Source organism: Apiospora hydei (genome assembly GCF_038363865.1).
Source record: "Apiospora hydei strain CBS 114990 chromosome Unknown utg000003l_segment0_segment0, whole genome shotgun sequence".
NCBI classification, from domain to species: Eukaryota; Fungi; Ascomycota; class Sordariomycetes; order Amphisphaeriales; family Apiosporaceae; genus Apiospora; species Apiospora hydei.
Genome location: NW_027117362.1, coordinates 318495 through 330573, shown reverse-complemented (window position 1 = coordinate 330573; position 12079 = coordinate 318495). Strand labels below are relative to the sequence as shown.

The following is a 12079-nucleotide window of genomic DNA, read 5'->3' as shown; positions in this document are numbered from 1 at the left end:
AATCACATTTCCTATATCGCGAGTGTCTCATGCCACATGGATGCCACATGGGTACGCATTGAGTTCTACCAGGAGAGCAAATCCTCTTCCATGGAGGCTGAGGAATCCAATGCCTACCCAGATGCGCAACTCAGCCGCTTCCCAAGAGACTAGTCCATGTGATAGAGACTAGGATGCCTCAATGTAAGATTGTCGTGGCGCCCTTCGCTTTGGTCGAGAAGTGCTCAAGTAGACCTCTTCCATCCCGGTGGCCGATGAGCTTTCTTTTCTTCTCTCCATTCTATCAGTAGGACCCGGACTTTTCACCGCTTCTTCTCTCGCGCGTCATGTTCTCAGAGATCCAACGCGTCGTTCGCGTTTCTGCCACATACGTGCTAATGACCCATTGCTACAACAGCCGCCCTATGTCAGTCGCCGCGAGACCGCAGTTGCTTTCTGGGGCTTGGCTGCACGACAGCGTCGCTCGTCACCTGAAAGCCAACGGGGGCATGTCGCTTGATCACCACGACCGGACGTTTCCTCACTCGTTACCTCATCAAACCCCTATTCGAAATCAGTCTTGGCTATTTGGCATCGTGAATAGCCCAAACCATCATCACATTTCGTCTCCATATAACTTTTGACCTCCGTTGTCACGGTGGCCGAGTGTTTCTTAGGTCCACCCATGAGGTAGGTGGACCGATCAGCCACCTAGGTATGCTTGTCAACACATGTGCGAACGAAATACTGCCAATTATCTCCGTGCTTCTCTCTGATCTCACTAGGCTTGAGCTTTTGTTGCGCCTATGAACGTCGAAAAACTGCACTGGCGTCTGCGACTGCCTCAACGCACCAACTCCTTTCCGACCCGAACGACAAATCGGCGGACACTTGTTGGCTTCCAGCTATTTGGACAATACCTGGTCGGCACTGCCGATCGGTGCACGGGGAGATATCGTACTGGGGTTTCCTTTTTGGCCGTTGTCATTTTACTTCACAAATCCTAATGCCTTTGGATGGATGGTCGTTTCGGGGGTGGTTCCCTGATACCGTTGGCAGCTGCAGCGCGGGGCCACGCTGCCCGTCTGCTGCGTTCTGGCCAGGCTTCGGCGACTACATATGTACACTAATACACGTATATGAAGTCTGACAGGAAAGACCTCCCTTCAATTGGCATGAAAGAAGCAATGCAGCGTCCTGGGCTGCCGGCAGATGTGTAAGTAAGTGCAGTGACCCTGCAAAGGCCTGCTAAGAGCTGTTGGACAGGGGTTGATGCATGGTATGGACGACACTTCCGTATAAGTCCAACTAGGCATCGAAAGAACCAGTTACAAGTCAGTAGCCTGACGCCTTTTGTCGTTGGTCATGGAACACCGACCAATACGCACCTGCTTATGCGTTCCGGAGTTACAATAGGTTCCTGTTTCCAATTGACCAAATTGGTTTTGATCTTGTGCATGTCGCTTTCCTCGGTAGGTACATATGTAAGTTGCAATGGCTCGGCTTGTTGGGCAGGTTAGTGCTGTCGTTCTTCCCATACCTACCTACCGCTGGCGCCATTGAGGCCACAGCACCGTACTGAGCACTTTCCAACCCACGGGATACCACTTACCTGCTGACCAGCACCTCCCGTGTTGCAACAGTCAGTCATTGCTCAACAGACGAGTCGATGTCGTAGAGCAACCACCTGATGGTTGTATCCCCAAGGGCCAGCTCTACTGCCCGCGAAGGGTTTAAATAGCCCTCTTCCGTCCTTGGGTTCGAAGCATTCCCTCTCCATCTTCCCATTTCCATCAACACCAGATTTCCATCACCAGTTTCTTGCTGCATTCTCTTCATACCTCTCTGTCTTTTCCCTCCCTTGTGCACACACTCGTGGCTCATTGCAATCACCATTACCATCCATTCACCGTCTCGAATTTGACTTGCACTCACCGGCCTCGAGCCACATCACTTGATGCTCGACATCTCAAGGTTGCCTATCCTGCATCTGTCCCTCCCTCTCTCTTGTTCCTCCCTTTCTCTTGTCCGAAATCAGTCTTTGGCAGAGACGCATCCTCACCTCAACGGGCTGACGGATGTTGCATATTGCTCTCGAGTCATCATCTTTCGGTTACCTCCGTGTTTCTTTCGCCCTTCAACCTTCCTTGCCATCGCACCGACTGGGCTCCTTTGTCGGACATCACCCATGAGGCTCCTCAACCGGGGGATGATGCAAGGTAGGTGAAAGGATGAGTCATGCGTGTCTGATCAAGTGTGATGACCAAATATTGTTATATCCGTGTTTCTCTGATCTCCTAGGCTTGGGCTTCGGCTGACGCCTAAACGTGGAAAAAAATTGAAACAGGTGCTTTAAATACTTCGACCTTCTGAGCGTCTGAACTTTGTTCGGCGGACCAACGCTCCGACTCTTTTCCGACCCAACTTCCGACTGCCCACGAATTGACGACAGGGACGCCGTGGTTTGCAATTTGGAAATCGGAGAGTTTGGACAATGCTTGGTTGATGTGGGTAGATTGGGCATTTCACGCGAAGACTATTCACACCAGGTAGCTTTAGGCAGTTCGTAGGATAGCAATCAATGATATTTGCATGCACCTCATCCACTTCATTGTCTCATCATTGCCTGTTCGAATTTTGCTTCATCTCTAGATATATGCAGCTGCTCCTCGAGACGGGTTGATGGCCTCATTGCTGAGATTGACACATCCGTAGCTGCATGGGATAGAGGTGGAAATTCATTTGGTTTGCCCGTTCCAGGATTGGTTCAGTTTGTTGCAGACACGTGCTTCTTCGCCAATGGGGCTTCTATTGATGAGGCGCCTTCAGGACTTTGCAATCGTGGCATAAATTCTGTTGGATTCCTCACATTCAGTATAGCATACCTATGCGTAGAATGATAGCTCGAAGTGATGCAACTGATGCCGTACATGCGATATTAATCTAACTCTGGTGGAGGTCAAGTCGAGTTGATATTGCCTAGAGGGGAAGGAGCAGGACCCTCGCGGGGCGATGCAATTGGCCAGGAAAGAGGTGCTAGGACGGCTGATCTGATCTTAGATCCATCCACACTTGCTTGCATCTGCCTGGGGCATTATGCGCACCATGCTTTCATGCTGGCCAGCCGCAGGCCTAAACTGATCATTGATGTACTGCTATGGCGAATTGCATGCAATTCTCCGCAGGATAGTTCTTCTAGAAGCTGAGTATCGATTGACTTTCCCAAGCACCTTTCAGGCCTTCCGCTTGCATCTTCGTTGCCTGCAGTGCATTGCAACGTTATTGCCCAAGAACGCACACCGCCTGTGACCAATGGGTTGGGCAGTGCTTGGCTGTTTGCGGGTCCTGCCCAGCTGGAACACCGGCACAAGTGGCATGTGCATTTGCATGCTGCTGCATTTGTGTTGCTGTCCAACTCGCTGGCTTTACGGTCAAAGCTCCCCGGGTGATGGCATCAGTTTTCTCCGGGGTTCAAAGCATCCTTGCGTGGGTATGGCGGGGTGTTTTTTTGGCACAGATCACGAGATGATGACCACACATAAGCAGCCAGGTTCTCGGAACGAGGCATTATTATGACCTTCACCGCATCTACTTTGAGTGCTATGACAGATGTTTCTGTGCGTAAATGTGTTGGATTATCTGCATACATATGTGCATGCAATTGAGATAGGGCAGTTACCGTACATGCCATGTTGAATTGAGTGCTGCAAACTTACATAGTCGCAGTGCAGCGATTGCTGCAAGCAATCAATTGGGCTGAAGCAAGGCAAGCTGAGCAGGTGGGAAACATGTAGGTAGCCGTTGAACGCTTCCAGCACCCTAACAAGCCCTGTCGATGCCGTCAGCTTGAGACTTGAGACAACGGTGGCTTGCTGACAAGAGGAAACACAATAGAGGAGTGGAGGTGCCGAGCCATGGTTGCCCGGGAGCGCAGAGGAAGAGAAAGGGAGGCGCCAGAGAGGATGCGACACTGCGACGTCATGGGGGAAGCCGTCGTAAGGAGCATTGAACAGGTACGCCGGGCCCCAAGTGCGCGCGGATAATCGGGTTCCTGGGGCTAAGGCTGGGACGCCGGCCTAGGCGGGCTTTAAGATTGCTAGATTGACGCGTCCGGCCGACACGAGCAATGAAAATCCGAAAATCCCCCAACTGGGCAAGCTGAGAGAGTGGGCATCCCCAGTCCATCATTCAGGCACCGGCGTAAGGATGCTAGGGATGGGAGAATGCGATGCGTAGATGCGAGGCGATGCTATGCAGGGACTGTGCACTACAGCTTACTAGCAGGCCAGCCCCAATTGCAACCTTTGAATGCCCAGCTGCTAAGAGAAAGAGAGAACGAGCTGTGCAGTGCAGTGCAGTGCTGACAGTCAGCTTGGCACTTGGGTTGGGTTGGAGACGCAGTTGCAGTGGCAGCAGCCAGAAAAAATCCAAGACCAGCCCAGCCTCCAATAGCGGGGCGCCTGATTTGCTGGTGCGGTATCATAGGCGGGCTGGTGGGGGCCCTGGCGCTAATGCTGGCAGGTCGAACCTGATTTTGCTGGTTTTGCAGCACCCAGCGAATGGCAAAGTCGCTTAATTGGCGTCACAGAAGCCCGCGGACAGGGGTCGGGACTGGTCGGCATCCCCTCAGCAACCGCAATCCCTGTATCAACAAAAAGTCGATGGCTGGGAGACCAGACTTGCAGCTTCATCATCCAGCAGCGTCACCACATCGGCTCACGGGCAACACTGCAAAACCCGGTGGCTAGACCAATGACAACCTCTGCCTCTGTGTCTCGTCTCCAATTCTCCCCGTTTTCATCTCTCCCATCTGGTCTGCACATGCATGCCATACCACCGCTTGCGAGACGAAGCCCAGAAAAGACGATCGCTGCCGCTAACTACTCCTCCGACCTTCCTGCACCCAACCACCGAGATATTGAGTACTGACCAGACAGACCGACCCGAAAGACGTTCGCTCCGTTCGCGCTCCTCTGCCGCTCTCTCTCTCTCTCTCCCTCCGTCTCTTTCTCCTCTTCTCGATACTTACTCCAGTTGCGCAATTGAGACCTGCATACTGCCACAAACTCTAACAAGCCTATTGACGAGAACAACATAGGGAATTGTTATTGACGCTCAACTGACTAATCTACTTCCGAGTTGTACTCACTCCTTCTACTCCTCTGCCTACTCTCTCTACATCACACCACCGCCCACATACCAGTCTCCTCCCTCCCACATCAAGAGCCACTCACGCACATACTCCACGTCACTGTCAACAAGCACACGCAGCTGCTTTGCTCTAACGCGTAGGGAAACGAGAGTCCAACTTCTCCATCCGAACAGGCGCAACCTCTTGCCTTTTTATACACGAGACGACAGCATTGGGAGGCTTTCGCACGACCGAGACATCGCATCACGGCAGCATTCCAACCTGCTGTCTGCGCAAAAGTCGAATCGCCTAGCGATCCATTCCACCCTCTCGTTGCCGTGAGAATTCCAGCAGCCTAGCTGTCCTGTCCACGAATTCGTACCCAACGTCGCTCCCACGGAGGACGACGGTGAGGGTTTTATTCAAGCTACGCCTCGGGAATCCGAGGTCTTGAAGAAGAAAACTACCCATCCAAAGAATGGCGGAACGATTCCAAGTCGGCTGGTACCGTAAGTACAACCTCTCGAACCCAACACGGCTTCCACAGCGAGGAATGCTGCTGGCACGCCACCGCGTCTGAGAGACATCCTGCTAACACTCCTTGCGCTTCAGGGTTCATTCCGTTCCTGGGCTACCATCATGTGTTGATGATCTTGATTGCCATATCCATAATCCTGCTCTCGTTATTATTGGCCGGCTGCTCCTCCTCGTCGCCGATGATACCCGACATCTTCCTGCTGTCGCTCTACTATGAACACTACACGGCCGTGCCCGACACTGCCCAGGTCGACTACAACGTCAACCAAGCCATCCAGAACATTGTCGGATCCGCCCATCTCCAGGCCCGCGTCGGCTACTTTGGTATCTGCGTCAACCCGGACGGTGGCTCGTGGTTATGTAGCAACAATGCCACGGCTCTCGCGAACGAGGTGTCGGTGGACCAGGATCCCCTGAACCTGATCTGGCTGGCCGCGCAGTTCAAGGATATGATTGTTTTCCCCATACCTCATGTACGTCTACCCCCAAATTCCCAACTGCAAATGAACATGAGCTAACCAAAACTTCCACAGCATCATCGCCATCATCTTCGCTTTCGTCTGTTTCCTGCTGCTCGCCACCTTCCCCGGTTGGCACGAGGAGGAGGACTCCGAAGGTTCTGAGCGCGAGATCAAGCCGTTCCCCTCGAGGCCGGTGTCGCAAATCGCCCTCGCCATCATCTTCATCGCCTCCATCTTCGTGTTGGTCAGTGTGTTATGGCAACATACAGCATCAGTGGCAGCCTCGGTCATCGCGCAAGACTTCGGAAATGGTAGTGTCTTATCCGGAGTCGGCACGTCGGCCATGGTCCTGGGTTGGTTCAGTTTCACGCTGCTCATTATCGTAACAATAGGTCTGCTAGTCATGATCCTGAGCATACGGGTGTTAACGCAGCTTGCGGACTGATGAATGCGGAGAGACGGAGCGACAATGCGACAAGACGACACGAGGATCTTTTTTCGACAAGACTGTATTTAACGAAAACTTTGACGGACGGACGGCGGCACGGATCACACAATGGTTAGGAGATCATTCTGTATTCTTTTTATTTCTCTTTCACCCCCAGGGATTCAGGCAGGCACGGCATGCGACAAGCGTTTTATGACCACGACCACATTATAGACGACCACGAACACGCAAACACACCTTCACACACGCACAATCCAACAAACCCAGCAGCACTGTACATTTTCGCTCCCTGGATCTTCGAAGCCGCCTTCGATACGATCGATCACCTTCCCCGCTTCACCGCCCGTGCTCTGCTTATTAGCGCCATTACCAGATGCGAGAAACACCTGGCTCGTGACGATCAATGGGGTGAGCGAAGGTGTGGAGTCGCAAGGAGCAAGCGCACCATCCATCGTCTGGGGAAAAGAGGCCAGGGAGCAGTTGCAGCAACACCCCCATCACACCACCGCACAAAAACATTCAGACAGAGCATTTGGGAAACGGCGTTCAACATGGCAGGAGGCGGGGAAGGGTAGAGGTTGGAAAAATGCTGTGGTGTCATTTGGAAACTCACCAAACACATATACACGCATCATTCCACATGGTACTACCTAATTGCCCTTTTTGATTTGGCTGTTTTTGTTTCGGGCGAGGGGCTTGACGGTTTCGGTTCTTATTTGGGGGAGGGACCAGTTGCGACCGACCCAGGACCAGGAAAAACCGCAGCCGCGATGGCGACTACATGAGAGGAAAGATACAGACGCAGATATAATGAAATGAAGAAGAAAGATGATCGATGATGATGAAAAGGAGAATTCCGGACCGATGCTTGCTGTGACTTGATGTGCATGTGTGTTTCCTTCGCTTGTGTGATTTGCTGATGTGTCTTGCAGGGTGCGTCGGGGAGAAAGGGATGTAAGGGATGATGAGGGAAAGGGTATATTTGGAGGCAAACAACTTGGGCGAGATGGGTGACGGGGAATATTGGAAGGAAGGGGAAGGAAAATACACCTGGGCTCGGATAGTACCGTAGACGGATTGCATCAACAAAGTGACACAACAACATGGACCGTGTATGTTGTTTCCGAGTTCTTGTGCGTTGACGTGCCCGAAGACGATTCAATCCTACGGGATGTACTTATTTACTCTATCGCAAGGCGACGCTTGTGAATAACAGGCCAAGAAGTAATCGGGTCAACCCAAGTACGTAGGATGGATGAATCCTAACAACACCCCAGGGAGGCGGAGGCATATGGCCTGACCAACAGAGCAAATAAGACAACGAGGAATGAACCCATCAGGAAAATATATATTCAAGTCGAAGTAAGCAAAACCGGGCGAGAAAGCAGCAAGTAGGCTATTTCTTCTCAAGAACCCCTACCCAGCCCTACCTACTCAAGCAATGCCGTCATATTCATTGTATGCGCCATTCGCCCCCATCCGCTGTTTACAGCATTCTCTCGCCTCTTTGGCTGCGAGGAAGTCTGGGTCTTCCTGTCATGCATGCAGTAAGCGACGATACTTTCGTCCTTCCCTAACGCTGTTGGCAACACGGCTCCTTTTGCCGTGACTAACGCTGACATGGTAGTGAGCCAGAAGTGGGCTGTGCTATGTATGCCGCACAACCACTCAGCAACCCCTACCATTCCAGGTGGCTATATATATATGTGTGTGTGTGTGTGAAACCCAGCCAGTTCTTTACCTCTGCTGCTTTGCTCATTCTCCCTCCAGTTCCCACACTGCTTCTTCCCATCATGGCGAGAATCATCGCACCGAAGCATCCGGCCGCAAAAACGGATGCGCCTCGGTATTGAGCACGTAATCGTCCAGACTGACGACGTCCGGCTTGCTGTACAGCAGGTAAAAGTACTTGAGCGTCTCGGCGGGCCAGAAGCTCTCCATCTCGTTGGTCCGGTCCGATACGGGGACCAGTACGTCCCGGATCGCCGAATGGCCCGACTCGGTCTGCGTCGCTTTGATGATGGCCTCGAACATGCGCCAGCCCTTGTCCTGCCACTTGGTGTCGCCCGTGATGCGGTACATGTACCAGACCGACTCGATCGCTTCGGGTCTAGAAGTCAATGGTCGTTAGCATCTTGCCCAAAAGAAGAGAAACATGATGAGAACATATCAAAGGGGGTCTAGTTTACTTACCGGAGGATGTAGTTCCTGCTGTTGATGCTGACATAACCAGGAGGAATTATCTCGTGGTCCAATCGGTACTGCACGTACTCCTTGTGCGTAAAAGGCCGAGGCGGATCCGGCATGGCCAGCGTCTCGTCGAGCTCCTTCACTTCGGCGAGCGGGATCTGGCCGGCCCCAACCTGCAGTGGCATGCCGACCTTGCCCGTCCCGCCCGCGGTGTTCATGTCCAAGCTCTCCTCGAGAGACATCTTCTTGGACGTCTTCGAGGGCGGGGCGTTGTCGTTCGAGCTCGTCTCGAGGGCATCGGCCGTGTCCAGGCCACGCTTTCTAAGGGTGCCCCAGTCCGCCTCCTTCTCCTTCTGCTTATCAGCCGGCGGGGCATCGTGGTTAGCAGTGCCGACCGTCTTGGCGCTGTTTTCCACGGCAGCAGCAGGCGACTTAGCACCACCCAGAGCCTGTTCTGGATGTGCCATCTTTGCGTCCTTGTCAGCATCAATGGACTCTTTTTCAGAGGTGGCTGTGATCTCCGCCTTCCGCTTGGCCGCGTCCTTCTTGGCCTTCACGATTTCCGCGTGGCGCTTCTCCCAGTCCGCGACCTCGGAATCTCGGGATTTGAACATCGGGTCCAGGTACTCGTGCCACAGAGTCTCGTTCCATTGGCAGTGGTCAGCCGATCTGCACGGTACGACTGTAGCACCTTCGGGCATGATGCCACTGGCGGTGCTGTCGTAGGCCCAAACGCAACCATCGGCTAGCTTCTCGCCAATGGCCACATCGATCTCGTCTTCAAAGATCTTGCCGCCCAGGCCGAACATGCCGCCTAGGAAGCACGTCAAGTGTGTAGCTTCAAACTCGATTGATGCGTCCTTCTCGGGGTTGCCAGTTGTCGACAATTTCGCGCTGAAGAGGATATCGCGGTCATTGGGGACCATTGGCCGATAAAGCAGCCACTTCTTGACTGCATCGACAGTGTCCATATGCAGCTTCTTGTATTTGGGCTCCAGACCACCAAGAAGCAAGAAGGTCTTGGGGAAGTACTCATAGGTGGAATCCTGGCTGCCACCCATGGAATACGTCTGGAAGCTCGATCCGGAGGTCAATCCCTGCGGATAGCATGTCTCCTTTTCGTACTTGTCTTCGTATGGCTCACCAGTTGTGCCATGCATGCTCATCTCCTGGTACAAGTCTGGAGGCGAAATGACGGGCTTCTTCGGCTTGTTCGCGGGAACAGCAGCGCCCTTCTTCACTGTAAGCGGCCGGTCGTCAATCTCTTCCGCATCATCCGCGAGCGTCCGTCGACCGAACGGTTGAGATTGCTTGGTGGCAGGTGGAGTCTTCTTGCTGCCCTGGGGAAGACCAGCCAGCGAGTCCGGCTTCTCCTGTCGGTCGGACTTCAGCGTACTGTCGTACTCTCTTCCCGTGTAATCTTCAGGCGGGGTAACCGTGTTCTTGATTCTCGCAGCCTCCTCCTGTGTCAACTTTATCTGCGCATTAATGGCAGCAGTTCGATTGCAGCCACTGGCATCGACTCGCTCGGGGAAGATGCCGGGAACAGTGGTTCCCCGCGTCTGCCAGTCCACCAACGCATCGGTGATGCGCTCGACAGCGTCGAAGTATTTGTTTTCCTTGGTGATTTGCGCAAGGCGCGTGAATTCCATCAACAAGGATCCCAGCTCGGCGATACTGGCTCCATTGGCCGCTCGGTGGGGTTGGGAAGCGAACGCCGGCTTCCAGTTGTAGTAGAGAACAGGCATGCGGTTGGGCGTGTCAAATACACCCATGAGAATCTCTGCGAGCTCGACCGCCTTGTCCAGCAAGATTGTGTAGCCTCCTTTCTTGCCTCCGCTCACATCATACGCCCCAAGCAGCCCGCCCAGGTAGCGAATGGTGGTCTCGAAAACGGGTATCTCGGCGCGTTTGTCGGTAAAGGTGAAGTCGATAGTGCCAATCGCTTTAACGGCCTCCTCAAAGTCTTCCTTCATGCCCATGATCCACAGCGTATCGAGCGCGTCCACCATGGTCGCAGCCCAGCCGCAGAAGGGATCCCTGAATGCCTTGCTGATTGGCGACAGTTCGTCATGCATCCAAGCAAACTTCTTGTACCCGCCCCAGGCACGTTCCATTTCAGCCTTGACCTTGCCCAGGCGCACGAGTCGCTTGGCCTTGGCCTCCTCCGACTCCTGCCCAAAGACATGCTGCACCCTCGGTATCGCCTTGGGCTTTCCGGTCGGGAGCGGGATAATGGATTCTTTGGCGACGGGGAAGTGCTCAGGCTGTTTGGACCAGTGCACTTGGGTGGTAGTAGGCACGTACTGCGGGTTGTCGAGTGGCACCTGCGCCTGCGCCTGCTTCTGCTGTTCTTGCAATGCTTCCTGCGGCGTCTTTCGGTCGGGGATGTTGATGGCGGGGATCGTGGGCGGTTTCGTGGTGTCGGGGGCATGATCTTGAACCTTGTTGTGTGCCACATCGTCGCTGCTATCGTCGACTGTCGGCTTCGGCCGGGTCAAAGATGTCGTCGTGGTCGGGTGGTCGAACTTCCCGGCTTTGTCATGGGATTCCAACGTCGGAATCTTGACCGGCACATCTTCATTTTCGGCGGCCTTTACGGGCTTCTGTCGCGACGGCTCGTCTTGGGCGACCTTCTGGGGTTTGGTTGGGAGGTCATGGTCGTGCGCTGGCGGGTTCTGGATTGGCGCTTTCGGAAGGGGTTTGAAAGGCAATGGTGTGGATAAGTCGTCCCATCGATCGCCGGTCCTGCTCACGCGATAGAGAATAAAGACCAAGACCACGGCGAATGCCACAAAGTAGCGATATCTGCGGATGCGAAGCATGGCGGCGGTTCAGCGCCTTGCGGCCAGCTAGGGCCTTGGGCGATGTTAGGGTCGGGCGGGTGTCGAGAAGGGCACAGCGTCGAAGGGGTATCTTCAAGATGTAATTCAAGTGCACCATCTATAGCGATCACACTTTGGACATCTCCTCACCTCCAAGGAGATCAATGTCCTCTAGCCAAAGACGCAGGTTGTATTGTACATGGGTGTTTGTCGAGGTGCAGCCCAGGAAATCACAAAGGCAACAGGTCATGCAAGGGCGCACAGCAATGTCGTCTAGAGATCACAGGTAATGAGAAAAAGCAGGAACCAACAACCGAAGATGACAAGGCAGTGGGAGATAGCTGGACAGCCGACAGGACATCCAGGTAGACAAACGATCCGCAATAGTCGTTCCGAAATTGGACCAATTGATTGGGGAAGACCCTTTGTGTTTCCTGTCTGGGCGAAATCCACCGCAGGAGCAGGCGACAAGTAGCGACTGCAATGGCTAGAATGGGCAGCCGGAACA

General features: G+C 53.6%; 2 protein-coding genes across 2 annotated transcripts; one reads left to right on the top strand and one right to left on the bottom strand.

Annotated features, from left to right (window-relative positions):
* Positions 1-5588: 5588 nt before the first annotated feature.
* PG997_001876 (uncharacterized protein) lies at positions 5589-6553 on the top strand (the record flags this gene model as incomplete). The annotated part of the gene is made up of 3 exons (XM_066806191.1): positions 5589-5619; positions 5723-6124; positions 6162-6553. The coding sequence occupies 3 exons, from the start codon at positions 5589-5591 to the stop codon at positions 6551-6553; spliced, it is 825 nt and encodes a 274-aa protein (XP_066673487.1).
* A 1806-nt stretch (positions 6554-8359) lies between these two features.
* PG997_001875 (glycosyl hydrolase family 47) lies at positions 8360-11571 on the bottom strand (the record flags this gene model as incomplete). The annotated part of the gene is made up of 2 exons (XM_066806190.1): positions 8360-8666; positions 8750-11571. The coding sequence occupies 2 exons, from the start codon at positions 11569-11571 to the stop codon at positions 8360-8362; spliced, it is 3129 nt and encodes a 1042-aa protein (XP_066673486.1).
* Between the last annotated feature and the right edge of the window lie 508 nt (positions 11572-12079).